Source organism: Schistocerca cancellata, chromosome 5 (assembly GCF_023864275.1).
Source record: "Schistocerca cancellata isolate TAMUIC-IGC-003103 chromosome 5, iqSchCanc2.1, whole genome shotgun sequence".
NCBI classification, from domain to species: Eukaryota; Metazoa; Arthropoda; class Insecta; order Orthoptera; family Acrididae; genus Schistocerca; species Schistocerca cancellata.
In genome coordinates this window covers 267,236,753-267,258,949 of record NC_064630.1, presented here as the reverse complement: position 1 = coordinate 267,258,949, position 22,197 = coordinate 267,236,753, and the positions used below count along the sequence as shown (strand labels likewise).

Sequence of the window (22,197 nt, the reverse complement as noted above, 5' to 3'; positions counted from 1 at the left end):
GCAGAAATGAGAACGTAGGGAACTTAACATCAAAATTGATGGTCACGAAGTAGACGATGTTCAGGAATTCTACGACTTTGGAAACAAGATAAACCATGACGAATGAAGTAAGGAGGACACGAAAAGCAGGCTAGCACAGGCAACGAGACCATTATTGGACAAAAGATATCTACTAGTATGAAACATTACCCTTAATCTGTGGAAGCAATTTCTGAGAATGTACTATGAGGCGCAGCATTGTATGGTAGTGATACATGGTCTGTGAGAAAACCGGTACAGAAGAAAATCAAAGCCTTTGAGATCTGTTACTACAGAAGAACGTTGTAATTCAGGTGGACTGATAAGATAAGGAATGAAGAGATTTTTCGCAGATCGCCGAAGAAAGGAACTTACGGAAAATACTGACAAGGAGAAGGGGCAGTATGATATATCATGTGTTAAGGCATCAAGGATTAGCCTCCGTGGTGCTGTAAAGGATAAAAACTGAAGAGGAAGGCAGAGAGTGGAATACACACAACAAATAACTGAGGATGTGCTATACTGAAGTGAAGAGGTTAGCGCAGGAGAGAATCCGTGGCGGGCCGCATCAAACCATTCAGAAGACTGATGACGCAAAAAAAAAAAATAAAGAGTGGCCGGATGTCCTTCCTGTCACCACCCCATTATCTTCCAAGACACAATATGTATATCCCAACTGTCTGCGTGTAGTGTTATTCATGTGGAACTGAGCGAAATGTTTGCTAATCCTGTGATTGAGGCGGACTTGGATATCACCCCAGTATTCACGTAGTGACATGTGGGAAACAGCCTAAAATCCCGAATGAGATTTTCACTCTGCAGCGGAGTGTGCGCTGATATGAAACTTCCTGGCAGATTAAAACTGTGTGCCGGGCCGAGACTCGAACTCGGGACCATTTACCTTTCGCGGACAAGTGCTCTACCAACTGAGCTACCCAAGCACGACTCACGCCCCGTCCTCACAGCTTTACTTCTGCCAGTACCTCGTCTCCTACCTTCCAAACTTTACAGAAGCTCTCCTGCGAACCTTGCAGAACTAGCACTCCTGAAAGAAAGGATATTGGGGAGACATGGCTTAGACACAGCCTGGGGGATGTTTCCAGAACGAGATTTTCACTCTGCAGCGGAGTGTGGGCTGATATGAAACTTCCTTGCAGATTAAAACTGTGTGCCGGGCCGAGACTCGAACTCGCGTCTCAGCACGGCACACAGTTTTAATCTGCCAGGAAGTTTCAGCCTAAAATACCATTCAGTCTGGCTGGTACTCAGATCCTCATCGTTAATACGCCGGGAGTATTTGATCCTTGGCCGGACGTCCCCGTCCCGGAAACGGTGCTTTAACACGCTCGGCTAACAGATCGGCATTCATTGCTTTATGTATGTTTTTTTTGTGGACAGTGAATTCGTAACATATTTTTTGTGTGCCTTTTTGTGTGGTTGGATATACTTTTAACAGTAGACCCTTGTATCAGCTATAAGAATTACACCACACGATTGCCATTCAGCCGATCCGGTAGGGTTTTTCACTCATAAAAATGAGTAGCGTCCTTTTTAAAATAGTAGCTATGAAGTAAATGACTATGGAAATTTTTTCGTTAATCGCAAACATCACTTCTACATTTACTAAATACCATGAAAGGGAAATTTAGATAATGCTCAATTGCTGTGGGTTTATGTTCATTCATGAGATACATTTGCTTAAGATATTAATTATTACAAATATCAACAATGTGGGAAAAGTAAGATTGCTGCTTACCGTAAAGATAACACGTTAAGTTACAGAATGGAAAAATTAAAAGTCACTTACACATAAGGTTCTGGCCACAGCCTTCGTCAGAAAAGAAAGACAAACACACCATTCATTCACAGAAACAAGCACACCTCTCACAAACATGATCGCCAAGTCCGGCAGTTTCCACCAGAATCTGAGCTGCCGGAGTTAGTGGTCATGTGTGCGTGAGATATACTTGCTTGTGTGTTTGAAAGGTTTGCGTTTCTCTTTCTTTTTCTGACGAAGCTGTGGAAAAAAGCATATGTGTGTCTTTTAATTGTACCTGTCTGCAACTTAACATGTTATCTTTACGGTAAGTAGCAATCTATTTTTCCTACACTGTTGATATTCCAACTTGGAGTCTCCATTGTTTATTACAAACATTTTATTTGACGACATTCTGTTGTAAAATAGATGAGGTTCCATTAGCGTGTAACTAATAACTGTTTGTTTGAGAAATAAATTGCACATTGTGTCATAAGCACCACTACCACCAACACCATAATAACCTTGTCTCCAGTGGAAGATAATGGGCAGTAAAAAGAGTTACAGATTTCAGGAAATGTCTGGGGTTTCAAAACCATTTGAAGCTATGATTTTAGGGGTCGTATAATACATTTTTCTCTATGGGAGTAATTCTTTTTCTCGGCCATAGCTCGCTTACTGGTGTCTGGAAATACCTCCGACTGAGATCGGTGTTACACTTAAGTCTCCAACCGTTGTTCCAAACTTAGTTGCTGAGCCCTTGACGTCGAGGGAGGGCGGGTGGGGGGTCGCATCTGTGCCACTATCTGTCAAAAATTCCGTTGAAACCGTGTCACATCACGGTTCTAGAAAGATTAATTTAATAATGTTGCTGCGACTCATCAGATAATTATATATAACTTGGATCAGATGGGTTGGTCAGCTACTCACCTACACTTTGAAACTTCAGAGTTTACACACAAATTCACGTACACATTGCCAAATTGTCTAGCGTCCTTCAGTTCTGTTAGACTCGCGCTGATTTGAGTTGTTGCTGCAGTGTGCTAAATGTATTATTCACGCTGTCATGTTGCACTCCTTGCAAATATACTGGCTATTAGGGGTATAAGTATAGATATTTCTATTAGTGACTGTGAACAGTTACTGAACAAAATTGCATCGGTTTTTACTTCACTACCAGACTAATAATTATAGCTATTTCGAGTAGCGTGTTTGTAGGTTGGTTAGTACCTCCAAGTACGCATGGCGCAAGCAAGCCATTCATATTTACTTTCCTCTAGGCATAAGGACAGGTACTGAAGTGGGGATGCATGGACGCAAAACGGGAAGTCTATACTAATAGGCATAATCCACAACGCAGTTATGACTGGGCAGGAAACATCAGTTAGTAAATTATGTGATGTGTTTTAGGAAGACAGGCAGAAGCAGAGAAAAAACTAACATGCTACATATTAAGGTATCAATGATCACGATATTTGCACTTAAATCATTAACACCCTATATATATATTTTCTTAAATACATTGAATTGTCTATTCGCAAAAATATATCAAGTTCAATAGACGTATGTTTTAAGTATCTTAAACAGTTGCAGAATAGAATGGGTTGGTTGCTCACGATCCGATCGGTTGTAGACTATAATTTTTTTTTCAACCAAATGCTAGGTGAGCTTGTAGTAGGACAGATAAAATGTTTTGCCGAACACCATAGTCGGAACTGGGAAATGGTGCTGTTTTCAGTTTATTTCTGGGACAGTATGTTTCAGACTAAGCAGGAAGGCCTAATACTTGGGTAAGAATCTCTTTGCTTGCGCAACAATGGAAATTCATCGAGTTTTTCAACATATACAATATATCTACTCCTGTCTCATAAAAATGTCAATAACCCCGTCCTCCCATCAATGATGCTGACCAATTAGCAGCTGCTGGCAAGTTGATAACAGCACTGAGGGCGTTTTTAGCTTCAGCTACTTTCCTCCGCCTTACCAAAATACCACCGGTGAGGATTTCTAGAGGAATGTGTGAATTCCTAAGCGCCAAAACTTCTGAGGTCATCATTCCCTAGACGTACGCACTACTTAAACTAACTTATGCAAAGAACAACACACACACACACACACACACACACACACACACACACACACACACACACACATGCCCGAGGGATGATGAACCTCCGGCGGGAGAGGCCGCGCAATGAGTGACATGGCGCCTCAAACCGCGCGGCCACTCCGCGCGGCATTCGAAAGAATATCTTATCAATGACGTAGTCAAGTTACTAACGAAGAACATAAGGAGCTAGAACAGTACTGACGGGGAATGAGCCTCAAACAACGTGAAGTGCTTTAATATAAAGGATATTGCAGCTCAGTACTTAAATCACTCTGTCAAGTTGTAGAACAAGTAATTTACTACAGATCTCTTGGGATCGTAAAAGCCTGAAACACCTCTGAACTGCCATGGAGAAATGGCTTTTGACATTTTTTTAAAGCCTCATTTGGGTCAGATACTAATCGATCAGTTTTTTCTTTCCTGAGATGCACGGAAACTTCGCTGAAGCATGCAGGATTTCGGAAACACCGCTGTAGTTTTGAAACGACCAGTGATGGGATATCTTGACACGAGTTCACATTGGAGTACTTTCAGCCAACTCGAATGGAAAAATTGCAATATATTTAAATAGCAAATCCAAAACTGTCAAGTATAATAGATGAATGTTTTAAGTACATCCTTCAGTCAGTACGGAGAGCCATTTCTCTATGGCAAAATTAAAAAGTATTTTACAGCTTTTACGACAAAAAATGTGTCAAATAACTGGTTCCCGTGTTGTCTAGGACTGTATCACCCCGTACAAAACGTGCATCATAAAATAAGTGACATGAACCACGAGATACAAAGACATTAATGGCACTGACACAGCGAATCAGCGTGCCACCTTCTTATGTTAATTTTCTGATTCCAATGGGAATTGAATACTTGGCTTTTGTTTACGCCGTTGACAGCTCGATCGTCTGTAGGTTCACTATCTCTTACGCTGATACGGCACGGATAAAATTGGTGTGAAATGTTGATTAACTCTTTGTACAGAGAAGACTCCTGCAACTAAAGAATCAAAGAAAAATCATCAAAGCATTTAAGCAGTATGCATTCTCTACGTGACCGTACAAGTTGCATTTTCCTGCCAGCTGTCATAAATCTGCATCAATGCAGGATAAATGCGCTGAAAGCTGAAATGTTTCCAAACAATCATATCTGGACGTTAAATTTACGACACAGTCTTGGAGGATTTGGGTGGACGTAGAGCGTGCGACACCTCGCCTGTCGAGCACGCTGCGAAATACAAGGTCGTGGATCCCCTCTATCCGCTCTTGAAATTGCATTCATCCAACAATCGTGATTTGGGATAATATTTGACCAAACAGCCACAGAAAGTCACCTTTGGAGACCTTCGGAGACCAATTGACTTGATATTGGGCCGCCTCTTGTGCAAATAGGAATTGTTCATGTATTCGCTTTACCACATATTTTTCAATGAAGGGAGTCTTTCAGTTGTTACGACGACATAATTTATTTAACGTTGAATTAAACACATATTTGTAAAAAAGTGTTTTAAGTCCATTTCGTCGGCAATGAAATCAGGTCACAGTTTTTTTATTTGTAGACGAATTATGATCTGTCACTTGGGTATGTTTGTGTATTGCCTTTTATCTAAGCAGTATTGCCGAAGAAAAGTAAACAGCTTCGCAGCTCTATTCCTGCTATTGCTCATTATAGCTGATCAAACTTGTCTTCCTTCCTGGTGCCTAGAAGTATTTCTGTTCGTGCGGTTTAAATAAACTCACTCTCTTACTTCAATCTTAGGGTATGACAAAAAGATACAGATCACTTTTGGGACTGCAGAAGATGTCTTGACTGTCATATTTAGAATAAAAATGTACGTCCGGAAACGCCATTTAATGACGCTACAAATTGTCTAAGTTACAGAGGGTAACGCCTGCCGCTCTTCTGCAGCAAATGCTAGTTTGTTTTTTCCACAGTGTTGTTGTGACCACTGTGGTCAGATTAGATGCTATTTGACATCCTGAAAACTGTACGACCCAATGATTCAGACTTGGTGCAGATGTGGCGGCCTAGCACAAGGGGTTAGCCCCTCTAACTTTCATTCTGTGATGCGTCGTTGAACTACGTTTTCGGACATGGGTTCCTAGCCTATATTTCTTCCTTAAGACACCCTGTACATCCCCTCACTTTATCGATATCGCTCTGTCACATTCTATATACATAGTGCGCAATTATTCGAACTTTTTGAGAATTGAAGAAGAAAATGCCAGTTAACAGGAAATACTAGACGTATTCCGAAAGTAAGGTCCGATCGGTTGCGAAATGGAAAGTACAATGAAAATCCGATAAAGCTTTGCTTAGGTGTGTTGGACATTGTCTCTAGTGCGTCTGTTGATCGCGACACATCTGTCTTTTCAGCTCTGAGCGCACAGTGAGCACGTAAAAATGCGTAGAAAATGGTGTTTCCCGCCAAGTATGTGTGCGAGCCGCAGATTTCGCCTGAACTGATGCAGCCAATATAACATAACTGTCATGCATTTCCTTCTTTATGACAGTTCTCGGCCACACTCGGTAGGTGTAATGAGGACGCCCCTGCAGCGTTTTCGATGGGAAGTGTTTGATTGCACTCCACGCAACCCGGACTTTGCTCCCTCTGATTTTCATCTCTGATGACATGAACCGCTGGCTATGAAGTCAGCGTTTTGCACAGACAGCGAACTGAAAATCAACCTAGAGAATCGGCGAAAAGTGCAGGCAGCTGCCTTCTATGACGAGGGTATTGGAAAGCTAGTACAGCGCTACGACAAATGTCTCAGATGGGCGGCGACTACGTAGAGATGTTGCTGGAAGATGTGGCTAGCTATAGCAATTAAAACGCTTTTGGTTTTCACATTGGTTTCCATTTCGCTACCGATCGAACCTTACTTTCGGAATACGCCTCGTGTTTTGTATCAGAAGCACAGTGAAATGTAATTACAGTTTCAGACCACACACGGAACATTTCGAACTTGTAATCAGGAGCAGCATGAAGTACAATAGTCTGGAACGGTGGCCATAGCGTTTACTTATAAAACAACGCGATGGCACTGTTACATAAGCGGAAAGACCAATGGCTGCAGATGCTTACACTGGTATTATTGTAATTGTTTCACTGTAAAGAGTACATCAGGAAATTCAATCGCATTTTACAGTACGTCAGATTGCATCGAACTTAGTCACGCTTGTCACAACAGCATTGTGGAGCGTACAAACTAATAATTGCTGCTGAAGGGTTAGGCTAACGACAGGCGTTGGCATTGCGGTATGTAGTCACCTTGGCAGCGAAACCATTATTTTGTAGTTTAACGCTTTTGAAAATTAGGTGATCTATAAACTGCAGACTTCAGTAAAGACGGGATGCTGTTCGACACCTAAAACTCCCAAAACTACTTTATACTGTTTTAAGTCAGTATTTTAGCTACTGTGACTTTAATTATGACAAATGATTAGTTATACTCAAGAGTCTGAACATACTGATAATTTTCTGGCACACTAAATATCTTGTATTTTTCAAAACTGTGTAAGAAAAGGCTGAGGGAACGGATTATTTAACTTGTGCTATGGTACAGAAATATTTGTTCTAATTATTAATGAACTGCACATATACAAAGCATGTAAGGAATCAGACAATAAATGTGTGTATCTAATTACAGTCCATTTGCAAAATCATTGTAATGACAAATAGGATCGTTGGATGTTTCTAATATTTGGATAACATTGTGTTTAACTACAATAAAATTAGACGAATGGCTGCAGAGTGACTCATGTATGTCAGAAAGATCGTTGTCTTTCGTTTTCTAAGAGCATTATTGTAATTACTCCGCAAAAAATTTCCAGTCCTGTGAATGAGTCGTCCTGTTGTTTTACACATCAATATTTCGGGCACTGTTGCAAGTGTCGTGTTTTCTTTTGGGACAATAGAACGATTAGACATTGTGTGGTCTCTCCTGCTGCTCAGTTTGCGAAGCAGTGATATCAGGAGCAGCATGAAGTCAATAGTCTGGAACAGTGGCCCTAGCGTTTACTTATAAAACAACGCGATGGCACTGTTACATAAGCGGAAAGACCAATGGCTGCAGATGCTTACGCTGGTATTATTGTAATTGTTTCACTGTAAAGAGTACATCAGGAAATTCAATCACATTTTACACGATCATAAATCAAGTTTTTTGTGTAGTTTAAGGATCAGAATGATCCATTAAGGGCTCTCATATCCATAATAAATAGTAACATAAAATAAGACGAGCACCTATCTTTTTCACGTTTTCATACGTCTCGTTCTCATCAACTAGGAGGATCACAAGGCGTCTTCCCTTCTTCCTTTACCAGTACAAAATAATATACACTCATGTTCAAAATTTGCAAATATGTGAAAATAAATAATATTTGTTATTGGTACAATATTCCTTCTATTCAAAGATATTATTCATTACTAATAAAAATGGTGCCTCTGGTATAGATAAAACTAGTTTACTCAAGAGATTCGTTTTCTAAGAAGCAGTATGGTTCGGCGCCGTTACTCAACAAAAATGTTTACATGCTTGTAATAATGCCTTGTAGGACAGAGAATGATACATAGTGAACTATGAAAAATGTTAAATTCAATGAATATTAAAATTACTGATTCGAGGTTGCAGTCTTTTTACTCCCAATCTTGAGCGAAAGAAAAACAGACTCTTCAAAAAAAAAAAAATGGCTCTTCGTGGAATAAACCGAGAAAACAATCACCACCTAAGGATTTTTTGAGTTAGTGTGTTTTAGCAACATTCAAAATTTATACATGTTTTGACACTGTTGATGTAGTTAATAATGTCAGTAGTAACAATATATTATTCTGCCGGTGCTTGCAAGTCCCGTAATGTGTTAAGCATTGTAAAAAAAGGCCCCAACATTGCCCCCTGGGGCGCCGTTTCGCACTGCCGCTGTTAGCTGGGCCGTGAATCTGCGGCCGATTGGCCGCTCCCTTTGTTCTTCTGACCGATCTGTCTGTCTGTCTTTCTGTCTGTCTTCTCTCTCTCTATGTGGTGTGTGTGCTGCTCGAACTAAAACAGTATTATCCTTTTTCCGTTTCCAGCACCAGAGCGCAGCACAGACGCTGGTGAGTGTGGGCGCCCTGGCTTTGCTCACTCCTTGCTCGTTGTCAAAACAGACCTTAGCTGCCTAGTTTTGTACACTCCTGCACGCGTGCATATCGCATGTCCTCACAAAAACTCACTTCTCTTTTCTACTATTGTCTCTTTTTCTCTTTTTTCACTATTTTTTCTCTCATTGCATATCTAACATTGCGAAGCAGCTTGTATCGTCGTTATTAAGCATTAAACTGTAATTTTGAGAGGTACATAAATATGCTGTATTACAGTGAGAAGAGCATGATGTACACAGTTTGGCAGACATAGTACGTGTTAAGGGAGTACTGTAGTATGTTTAAGCTTTCTCACACACTTTCTGGCACATTGTGCTGTCATACATTGGCAGTAGACATACACAGAGTTACTGACATTATTAGCAGGCGTAGTTTACATATTAAGAAGGTAGTTATGACATAGTGTAAAATTCATAGCATAATTCCTAGAAACCTACAGATAGTGAAAAACTGTTCATTTTAAAAGCACAATATTTCTCATAAAACAAAACACTTTAATGGTAGCATAATTGTGTACATAATGTATCGTATAGCTGTAGTACTAAAAGTATGTTTATTATGATCTAGAAGAAAAGTAGTTAGAGTCACAGAATGATAATGAAAAGTATATGAATTCTGGAAGAGCAGTAATTTAAAAATTTCATTGGAAGAGCGTGTGACTACTAGTAAAGCTTACTTGAATTTTCTATTTCATGTCTTGTACCTTGGTGTTTTCGAGATGCCCTCTTCTATTTCAGTGAAGCTGCTCGTATTGTTGCTAAGAACTATAACGACAGTTACGGTATAAAATGCTTACTTGGACAACGTGTACTAGTATATTATATTCCTGCTAGTTAATATTTAATGCAGCCATGGACGCAAAATTTAAAATTTCTGATACAGCGGCACTAACTCAACTGTGCACTTTACTGGAAGAAGACAGTATAGTGATAATACGAAGATCACAACAGGAATTTAAATACATGTTACTACTATGAGAAAGTAAGGTTGATTTCCAAAATTATTGCATTTATTAAAGGATCTGATAGTCCTACAGATTGGCCTCCACTTTAAGCATAAAGCAAGAAAGTAGACGTTTCCCCTTCGGCTAGCATATCACATTTAAATTCATATACACCTCCAGTGTCGATGAGTTTAGCACTGTATCGGCACCATGTTGTACTATTAACACTTTTATGATTGCAGCAACAACAATGGGATATCTTGAAGGGTCTGCACCCAATTATTCACCGCCTTAAGTAACTTGAGGACAAATCCTGAAATAGCAGGTTTTCTAAAATTACGAATATACTGAAAAGCGTGGTATCACTTTGTTCGTACACTGACATCGTTTATCGTAACGTATGTCACTTTCAGTGTAATAACTCGTATTTTTAGCATTATAATTTTAGGCCAGCAGTACTTTCACCTTTCACAAAGTCGCCTCTCTTTTTCTTCACAGATGACTTCACAGTTTCGACCAAGCACAGTTTCCTAATTTACATTGGAGAATATTCTTACATTACTTTATTCATTACAACCGACAATGCTGAAATAGATTTCTCTGCAGTTATATACACTCTAATAATCTTTCATTTCTTATGTTTTCGATCTCTGCCAATAGAATTTTTATATATATTTTAGGTGTGAGCTACAGTTCAATATGTTACTGGAAATATTTTCTCTTTAAGTGGTGTCTCTTGAGAAAATATCACCATTACTTCTGTAATAGTACCAGTGAAGCAAGTAATAAAAATCGGGAAGTAATTCCGGGTGAGGTATATAAAGCCATCTGAAATATGAATAAAGGAAAGGCAGCAAGAGATGATGGCGATTCGTAGCAATTATTGAAACTGGGAGAAGAGTTGTACACTTGGAAGCTGCAAAATTATTTATAAAATATTTGTGTGGTAAGGCAATTCCACGAAATTGGATAATGCGATAATCCTTCTACTTCACAAGAAAAGACACATACAATTTATAAATTAAAGAAGCATCAGTCTTCTTAATCTTCAAGATATTTGCTAATATTATCACCAACCGCACAGAGAAAGAAATTGTTTTAGTCAAGCAATGAAACAAGATTACTTCAGAAGTGGATGCAGCTCAATGGGGCATTTGCAAGTCCTGAATCTAACAATAAGTGTGGAGTTAATGTATTTTAAGACATTTTAAACTTCGTTATATCCCATGTTACTACACTGAAGGAAATGAAAATCAGTACAACAGCTCCCATTAGCCTTCATCAGATAAGAGAGAGGAACTATAGAGGAGTAAGGTATGAGTATCAACAACATAAAAAATACGGAAACTATTCTCAGAAGCTCTACATCAAGTTTGCAGATCCTTTAATTATGAAGAAAAACAATGGTTATCTATTCACAGGACATACTTGGAAATACTTCGTTTTGGTGACGCCATTGTACTGTATGCTTTGCTTGTAGAGCAGATAAAAATCAACAGCTAACAGTAGAAATAAATATAAAAAATTTGTAAGGAAGTCTCAAGTTCATTAGAAGAAAACTAGAATAGCATGTAATCAACCATGTAAAAGAAAATATTAAAAATTAAAAATGAATTTTTTCTGTGTAGGACTATTAGAGACGACGGCTTGATAGACACCAAAGGAGAAACAGAAGAACAAAAATCGCCTGGAGTGCTTTTGGAAAGTATACAGAGTTTTCGAAAGTAGATTTCCGATGTATGTGAAATGTAAATTTTAGGATCAATGAGTGTTACAATCTATGACAGTGAGTTGACTTTCATGGAGGAAACCATTTAAAAACTGAGTCATGAGTCAATGAGTGTGGTGCAGCGTGGACTGGAGATATGCAAGCTGAAAACTCTTAATAGACACATGAAAATAAACAAATGGGTGGAGGAGCCGACTGGAGTGAAAGCCGTTATAATGACAGGAAAATTAAATGGAAGTGTGCAGGACATGTTGCAAGGGGACTGGATGATAAATGGTCGAAGGAAGTTGCCTGCTGCATTCCATGATATAGGAAAAGATCAAGACTGCGACTTAATGGAAAGATCAATCTAAAACATGCAAGAGGATAATGGATTCACGTAGCAGAAGACCATAACGCATGGAGTGTCCTGGAGAAGACCTTTATTCTGCAGTGTGTCTCAAATTCCTCCTGCTACTGTTGATAGTTATGAAGACAATGAGGAGGAGAAGGAGCTGTAGGAACCAAAACAGAAGGAGAAGAAGGAATCATTTTAACAGGTGAGATCCTACAAGGCAGGAGCAGTTAAATGTCGAGTCATATTCATAGGGCTTATTACCCACTCACAAATTATATTTTCAGCAAGAATAATTCTCATGGATTAAGGCTGGTGGCATTGCTTACTTTCTTCTTCTTCTGCTTCTTCTTTTTTTCTTCTTTTTCTTGGAACAGACTTACATCACTGATGCCATCTGTTCTTGGTCGTCTTACATTTTCTTTCGTAACGATTTATAACAGATGCTCATTTGACTAATCTCTCTTCCCGCATTCTGTTGATATTTTGTTTTCATTTTACACATGCTTGCTCTACTTTTGTTATTTATACAATGTATATAAAGTTCTTCTATTGCAATATTGCTTGTACTTGTTATCTGAGGGTACTTCCTCTAACTTTCCTTAAAAGTTTCACTTCAGCAGACGGTCTCCTCTCTCGCATTTATTAGTTAATTCTGTTTCATCTATTAGAAAAGGGGTACCTATTATTTTGTAACATTTTTTGTACCCTTTGTCTTCTCAGCCAATGTTCAGTATTGTGTCACATTTGAAACTTGTTAGCGTTATCGTTTTCATATCCATAGCTACTATGGCACCCTAAGAAGTGGCTTTTCATCTAGTACTATTTTAGAGAGAACTGGAGACTTCCCACTGATCACCATCAGTTTCTTTGCTGAACACTTTTAGATATTAATTATTACAAATTCAGTGAACTGCAAACTAGATATCATTTTCTGTCTTCTCAATAATTATTAGATCATCGGCAAGGAACAAAGTATTTATTAAGCTGATCCATTAAGGATGTTTAATAAACTGTGGCTGTTTACTCAATGTAAAAATTGCAGCCAGTCACTTTTTTGAAATATTGTTTATTCCATAAATCTGTTTACGAACCTTTTCAGGCTCATAGTGCACAGGAGGTTACAAAACTATTTCAAATTCTGAGTGCTGGCTTGCGACACTATGGACGGCTTTGTTATTAGTTTCCATTGCGTTATTAGCCAGTGTGACTGACAGTTGGTCACACATCACTCACTTTTCGCAGGACATGAATACAGGGCGTTACAAATAGGTACGGCCAAACCTTCAGGGAACATTCCTCACACACAAATAAAGAAAAGATGTTATGTGGACATGTGTCCATGTTAGAGCTCATTTTAGTTTCGTCAGTATGTACTGTACTTCCTCGATTCACCGTCAGTTGGCCCAATTGAAGGAAGGTAATGTTGACTTCGGTGCTTGTGTTGACATGCAACTCATTGCTCTACAGTACTAGCATCAAGCACATCAGTACGTAGCATCTACAGGTTAATCACGAACGTGGTTTTGCAGTCAGTGCAATGTTTACAAATGCGGAGTTGGCAGATGCCCATTTGATGTATGGATTAGCAAGGGGCAATAGCCGTGGCGCGGTACTTTTGTATCGAGACAGATTTCCAGAACGAAGGTGTCCCGACAGGAAGACGTTCTAAGCAATTGATCGGCGTCTTAGGGAGCACGGAACATTCCAGCGTATGACTCGCGACTGGGGAAGACCTAGAACGACGAGGACACCTGCAATGGACGAGGCAATTCTTCGTGCAGTTGACGATAACCCTAATGTCAGCGTCACAGAAGTTGCTGCTGTACAAGGTAACGTTGACCACGTCACTGTATGGAGAGTGCTACGGAACCAGTTGTTTCCGTACCATGTTCAGCGTGTGCACGCACTATCAGCAGCTGATTGGCCTCCACGGGTACACTTCTGCTAATGGTTCATTCAACAATGTGTCAATCCTCATTTCGTTGCAAATGTTCTCTTTACGGATGAGGCTTCATTCCAACGTGATCAAATTGTAAATTTTCACAATCAACATGTGTGGGCTGACGAGAATCCGCACGCAATTGTGCAATCACGTCATCAACAAAGATGTTCTGTGAACGTTTGGGCAGGCATTGTTGGTGATGTCTAGATTGGGCCCCATGTTCTTCCACCTACGCTCAATGGAGCACATTATCATGATTTCATACGGGATACTCTACCTGTGCTGCTAGAACATGTGCCTTTATAAGTACGACACAACATGTGGTTCATGCACGATGGAGCTCCTGCACATTTCAGTCGAAGTGTTCGTACGCTTCTCAACAACAGATTCGGTGACCGATGGTTTGGTAGAGGCGGACCAATTCCGTGGCCTCCACGCTCTCCTGACCTCAACCCTCTTGACTTTCATTTATGGGGGCATTTGAAAGCTCTTGTCTACGCAACCCTGGTACCAAATGTAGAGACTCTTCGTGCTCGTATTGTGGACGGCTGTGATACAATACGCCATTCTCCAGGGCTGCATCAGCGCATCAGGGATTCCGTGCGACGGAGGGTGGATGCATGTATGCTCGCTAACGGAGGACATTTTGAACATTTCCTGTAACAAAGTGTTTGAAGTCACGCTGATACGTTCTGTTGCTGTGTGTTTCCATTCCATGATTAATGTGATTTGAAGAGAAGTAATAAAATGAGCTCTAACATGGAAAGTAAACGTTTCCGGACACATGTCCACGTAACATATTTTCTTTCTTTGTGTGTGAGGAATGTTTCCTAAAGGGTGGCCGTACCTTTTTGTAACACCCTGTATATGTACACCGATATTGCCAAACTTTGCCAGCACAGCACACCGTACACAGCACATGCTGGACGCTCGTAAATACAACACAATATCAACAGGTAAGAATTTATGTACCTGCTAAATTTTATCATTGTACGATACATGACTCAGAAGATTTGGCGTCATAAACACTGAGATGCTGTAATTTACCGTCTAGTAAGGTCAACCGAAGACCAGTATCAGTTGCAAAGCGATTTAGAAAAGATTGCTGTATGGTGTGGCAGGTAGCAGTTGACGCTAAATAACGAAAAGAGTGAGGTGATCCACATGAGTTCCAAAAGAAATCCGTTGGAATTCGATTACTTGATAAATAGTACAATTTTCAAGGCTGTCAATTCAACTAAGTACCTGGGTGTTAAAATTACGAACAACTTCAGTTGGAAAACCCACATAGATAATATTGTGGGGAAGGCGAGCCAAAGGCTGTGTTTCATTGGCAGGACACTTAGAAGATGCAACATGTCCACTAAAGAGACAGCTTACACTACACTCGTTCGTCCTCTGTTAGAATATTGCTGCGCGGTGTGGGATCCTTACCAGGTGGGATTGACGGAGGACATCGAAAGGGTGCAAAAAAGGGCAGCTCGTTTTGTATTATCACGTAATAGGAGAGAGAGTGTGGCAGACATGATACGCGAGTTGGGATGGAAGTCATTAAAGCAAAGACGTTTTTCGTCGCGGCGAGATCTATTTACGAAATTTCAGTCACCAACTTTCTCTTCCGAATGCGAAAATATTTTGTTGAGCCCAACCTACATAGGTAGGAATGATCATCAAAATAAAATAAGAGAAATCAGAGCTCGAACAGAAAGGTTTAGGTGTTCGTTTTTCCCGCGCGGTGTTCGGGAGTAGAATGGTAGAGAGATAGTATGATTGTGGTTCGATGAACCCTCTGCCAAGCACTTAAATGTGAATTGCAGAGTAGTCATGTAGATGTAGATGTAGAGAGTCTCCCATAGGGGTGGAAATGTAGAGGATGTGACACTTAAGCTCAGCTCAGGATCACTTGGAGCAGTTTCAACGACATTTGTTAGTTACATGTACAAAAATATTGCGAGAGTAACGTTCCTCGCTATATCAAGGTGTGGAGATGCGGATTAGAGGGGGCGACATAAAAATGTTTGAAAACGATCTGGTATTTATGTCCTGTATCTACCTGACTGGGAGTACTTACTTTTGAAAGTGCAAAGCGCGATTTGTCTATTATGAGAACGTGCTCGGAAGTAATGCCTCCGAATTTTTTATGTGAAAACTCGGAAACATTTTCAAATAAAACAAAACAATTCTGAATCTTTATTCCTCATATCTACAATTTGGTTCACAACATAGTCACCCTGGTCGGCCGTGGTGGCCGTGCGGTTCTAGGCGCTGCAGTCTGGAGCCGAGCGACCGCTACGGTCGCAGGTTCGAATCCTACCTCGGGCATGGATGTGTGTGCTGTCCTTAGGTTAGTTAGGTTTAATTAGTTCTAAGTTCTAGGCGACTGATGACCTCCGAAGTTAAGTCGCATAGTGCTCAGAGCCAGCCATAGTCACCCTGGGGACGGACACATTTCCCCGAACGAAAGAAACTTTGTTCAGTTTGTTCACACCGTCACTACAGAATGTTCGCCTTTGTTGACCGAGCCACAATGTCACCTCTGCTTGCACCGTTTAACCACTATCAAAGGGAAAGTCTCGAAATTGCTATTCAGATGGGAATCGGTTTGGGTCAGTTCGGGTCTATATGGAAGAAGGTCGATGTCAGTGAACCCAAGGCGTAGGAACGCTGCAGATGTCGCGACGCTCTTGTGTGGGCTGGCATTGTCACACTGAACATCGTGTACCCCATATGTGGATGAAATCTGCGAACGCGAAATTCGATTACAGCACGCTGTTTCTCACCCACCGCCTTGTTGCACACCACAATTTCGAGCCCTCAAGCACACCGCGAGAATAAGCCAACACTTCTACCAGCGAGTTTGGGGATCACAGATTATGCCACATAGCTGTATACCACAGATAAATTTAACAACCTCTTAGGGTCTTATGGTGTAAAACAGCGGAGAATCAGATATATGTGTGTGAAGTACTGTGAATGCAACATACGCAAGCGCTGGTGAAGCCGCTGGTAAAAGGTTAATAATTAAATTAATATTGTGAGTCTCCCGTGCAAGCCTTTAGATTTGGTGTCAGTCCAGCAGTTTGCAAATCTATTTCATTACTTGATGTATTAATCAACCGCTAGTTTGCCTCGCGATGGTGAGTGGAGCTTTCAACTACAGAAGTATCCAAGATGATCACTGGTAATTGAGCCTGGGATGCCCCGTGCCAACAGCTGGTATCAATAATCAAAGGATAACGGCAGCAGTCGGTGCAAGCAGTTTACACTGAGGTGACGAAAGTAAGGGGATAGCGATATTCACATACAGAGATGGCGGTAAAATCGCATGCTCGAGGTATAAAAGGGTAGCTCATGCGCGGAGCTGTCATTTGTACTCAGCTGATTCACGTGAAGGGGGTTACGACGTGATTATGGCCTCACGACGAGATAATTCTCTTTAATCGTCTAATGGCAGGTGGAGAGCAGCGACGTTTGCGTAGAGTCGTCATTGCTAACAGACAGGCAACACAGGGTGAAGTAACCGCAGAAATCAATATGGCACATACGACGAACGTACCGTTAGGACAGTGCAACAAAATTTGCCGTTAATGGGCTATGGAAGCGGACGACCAACGCGAGTGCCATTGCTAGCAGCACGCCATCGCCTGCAGCGCCTCTCCTGGGCTCGTGACCATATCGGTTGGGCGCTAAACGATGGAAAAGCGTGACCTGGACAGATGAATCCTGGTTTCAGTTGGTAAGAACTGATGGTAGGTTTAAAGTGTAGCACAGATCTCATGAAGCCATGGAACCAAGTTGTCAACAAGGCACTAAGCAAGCTGGCGGTGGCTCCATTATGATGTGGTCTGTTTTTACATGAAACGGTCTGAACCGATCATTGACTAGAAATAGTTAGGTTTGGCTACTTGGAGATCAGCTGAAGCCGTTCATTGGCTTCATGTTGCCATCAACGATGCAATATTTAGGGATGACAATGGGTCATGTCATCGGTCCACAATTGTTCGCGACTGATTTGAATAATAAAATGGACAGTTCGAACGAATGATTTGCCATCCAGATCGCCCAAGATTAATCCCATCGAACATTTATGGGAAATAATCGAGAGGTCAGTCCGTGCACAAAATCCTTCACCAGCAACACTACCGCTATCGCGGGCGGCTGTAGAGACAGTATGGGTCCATATTTCTGCAGGGGACTACCAACGACTTGTTGGATCCATGCCAATTGGAGTTGCTGCATTAGACCGGGAAAAACTGGGTCTAACGCGATACCAGCAGGTATCCCATGGCTTTTACCATCTCATTGTATAAGGATGCATAATACCGGGTGATCAAAAAGTCAGTATAAATTTGAAAACTGAATAAATCACGGAATAATGTAGATAGAGAGGTACACACATGCTTGCAATGACATGGCCGGCCGGTGTGGCCGTGCGGTTAAAGGTGCTTCAGTCTGGAACCGCGTGACCGCTACGGTCGCAGGTTCGAATCCTGCCTCGGGCATGGATGTGTGTGATGTCCTTAGGTTAGTTAGGTTTAATTAGTTCTAAGTTCTAGGCGACTGATGACCTCAGAAGTTAAGTCGCATAGTGCTCAGAGCCATTTGAACCATTTTTGCAATGACATGGGGTTTTATTAAAAGCAAAAAAATACAAAAGTTCAAAAAATGTCCGACAGATGGCGCTTCATCTGATCAGAATAGCAATAATTAGCATAATAAAGTAAGACAAAGCAAAGATGAAGTTCTTTACAGGAAATGCTCAATATGTCCACCAGAATTCCTCAACAATAGCCGTAGTCGAGGAATAATGTTGTGAACAGCACTGTAAAGCACGTCCGGAGTTATGGTGAGGCATTAGCGTCGCATGTTGCCTTTCAGCATCCCTAGAGATGTCTTTCGATCACGATATACTTGCAACTTCAGGTAACCCCAAAGCCAATAATCGCACGGACTGAGGTCTGGGGACCTGGGAGGCCAAGCATGACGAAAGTGGCGGCTGAGCACACGATCATCACCAAACGACGCGCGGAAGATATCTTTCACGCTTCTAGCAATATGGGTTGGAGCGCCATCCTGCATAAACATCGTACGTTCCAGCAGGTGTTTATCAGCCAGCCTGGGGATGATGCGATTCTGTAACATATCGGCGTACCTCTCAACCGTCACGGTAGCAGTTACACAAAACCAGAATCACGCATTTCCTCGAAGAAAAAAAGCCCGATAACTGTAGATGTGGTAAATCCAGCCCATACCGTGACTTTCTCGCCTTGCAATGGAATTTCCACAACAGTTCTAGGATTTTCGGTAGCCCAAATTCTGCAGTTGTGGGCGTTGACAGGCCCTCGGAGCGTGAAATGAGCGTCGTCGGTCCACAACACGTTACTGAACCAATCGTCATCTTCCGCCATCTTTTGAAACGCCCACACCGCAAATGCCCTCCACTTCACTAAATCGCCAGGTAGCCAGGTAACTGTTCATGATGTCGATGGATTTCGCACGGGTAGCATCGGTGGGTACGCCTAAGTGCCAAACAAACAGTAGTGTATGGAATGCCGGTGCGACGTGCGACTGCACGAGCGCTGACTTCCCCGTGCATAGACGAACCCGCTGCAGTCTCCCTTTCTTCCTGAACTGTCTGAGCAGCATTACGCCTTGTGCTCGGTCGGCCACTACGGGGTCTATCGTCTAAACAACCCGTCGCTTCGAACTTCGAAATCATTCTCGCCACAGCTGCATTTGTCAACGGACCTTTACCAGTTCGAATCCCCTTCCTTAGGCTATAGGATCGTAGCGCTGAACTAGCACATTCCCCATTCTGATAATACAGATTCACTAAAAGCGCCTTTTCAGGTAACGTCAACATGCTGCGACTGCTGGCGCAGCTGATTCTCTCTCTCATTGCAGCTCCTTTTATACACGATTGTCATGTGCAGTCACTGACGTTTTGCTGTCCAGCGCCATCTGTCGGATATTTTGTGAACGTCGTTTTTTTTTTTCCTTCTAATAAAACCCCATGTCATTCCAAGCATGTGTGTCAATTTTTACCTTTCTATCTACATTATTCCGTGGTTTATTAAATATTCAACTTTATACTGACTTTTTGATCACCCGGTACTTATTACTGAAAGTTATGAGTGTAGTTAGCGAAGATGTGGGGATTGACGCACTATACGAAGAGGTGTAAGACGTTATAAAATCAGCTGAAAGACCACCAAATGGTTAGAAAGAAAGGTACTAGTCGCTCATGTGCCACCCTTCTACCCTCTTATCTCCCCGATCTATTATTCAGAGGCTTTTCGGGGACTGGAATTGAATACACCTAGTCTTGTCCCCAAGTTTCAGTATACAACTTTTCTTCCATTGCTGTGAATTGGCCGGCCGCGGTCGTCTAGCGGTTCAGGCGCTCAGTCCGGAACCGCGCGACTGCTACGGTCGCAGGTTCGGATCCTGCCTTGGGCATGGATGTGTGTGATGTCCTTAGGTTAGTTAGGTTTAAGTAGTTCTAAGTTCTAGGGGACTGATGACCACAGATGTTAAGTCCCATAGTGCTCAGAACCATTTGAACCATTTTTGCTGTGAACTGACACTACTTCTAAGAATGTTTTACATCTCCATCAACGACAGTCGTTTCATAAGGGGTTGTCAATTAATTATTGTGGCGTTGTAATTTCCTGAATCTGCAGGCTACTGCTACTGACTCCTTATATCATTAAAAAATAATACAAAAATTGGAATCGGTAAGGTGTCATATACATATTTTAACCTTCCGAGAAACTAAAGACTTTCAGCCGACTGTGTGCGACGGTCTAGCAGAATGACTACATGAAATATTGGTAGTTCGTTACATCATCTGTAAATAAGAATCATAGTTTACATTACGATGGGAAAAGAGTAATATGTAAAAAAGAAAAATATGTTAATTTTCTTGAGTACAGCTCCTAAACATTTTAGAGTGTCTCTAGCTATTTTCATATCCACAGTCAGACCAACTGAGTGCACCGGATATATATTGTCCTTTTCCTTATTTGCGTGCAACATTTTCAAGCTGTGATTAACTTCAGTTAAAAATGTAACACGAGAGAGTTAAGACTCTTATGTGACAGACGCTGTAATTCTTAATTGTTTAAGTATAAGCTTACAAGTGACACACATTAGAATCCCCAAATAACTGTAACTTACTTTATCCCAGTCACTCAAGACCAAAAAATGTTGACTGGGGAAAAAATTCGTGTAATCCTCAATTTTTCTATAGTGGTATGAGCGAGTGTCATGAACAACATACTAAAAATCGTTGCCTAGCGAAAATGTTTCCCAGTCAAAATTAAACGACCACACATTTCCCACAAAGAAGTTCCTATTACTTTTCTCGTGTAGTTCACGTCTCCTCGTTGAGGGGGATGGAAATATCGCAGATTATTAAAGATTGCGGTTTTAAGGTATAAAACTTATATTTATTGTTAAATGAAGTGGGTTAAGGACAAATATTATATGTACCACATGTAGGTGCAGTAGAATCATGTTAAAGAATACTTAACGTTCTAGGAGTGTAACAGGGTGGCGAAGCGGGGCTGGATGTTAGGAGTGAGGGAAGGTAGATAGCCTGATTGTGGTCGCGCACTTCCCTCCTTCATAGATTTGTAAAATGAGAAGCGAGTAAGCAACTCCACATTCTCTCCACCGCCTTACATCGAAAAGCAACTACAGGATGTTTCATGAAGTCATACTGAGTCTTCCAATGCCCGCCTTATGAATCACTGGCGACGCAGTGTGCATACACAACAGAGGTCAACGGGAGGGGGAGGGGGGGGGGGAGAGAGATGTTTCAAATGCAAGCAAAGCATGTGGACGGACCTTACGTAAATCTCTGCACAATTGGTTGGTTGGTTGATTTGGGGGAGGGGACCAAAGTGCGAGGTCATCGGTCCCATCGGATTAGGAAAGGACGGGGAAGGTAGCCAGTCATGCCATTCCAAAGGAACCATCCCGGCACTTGCCTGAAGCGATTTAGGGAAATCAGGAAAACTTAAATCAGGGTGGCCGAATGCGGGTTTGAACCGACACCCTCCCGAATGCGAGTCCAGTGCGCCAACCACCGTGCCTCCTCGCTCGATCTGCACAGTGTTCTAGACTGCTACAGGGAAAACTGATTCTCAGTCGTCCTCTACGGGAGCTGTAGCGTTCTTCTGAAAATGTGTCTTCCTGCAATATGAGCGTCACTTGGTTTTCAGTGT

At 41.5% G+C, this 22,197-nt stretch overlaps 1 protein-coding gene across 1 annotated transcript in view; it reads left to right on the top strand.

The window, feature by feature from the left end:
* The window catches only part of LOC126188483 (sodium/potassium/calcium exchanger Nckx30C), a 1,432,322-nt gene that overhangs the window by 387,908 nt on the left and 1,022,217 nt on the right, over positions 1-22,197 (top strand). The window contains exon 3 of the mRNA XM_049930087.1: positions 8,947-8,970. Within this exon, the coding sequence (XP_049786044.1) occupies positions 8,947-8,970 (24 nt within the window). The remainder of the gene's footprint in view (positions 1-8,946; positions 8,971-22,197) is intronic.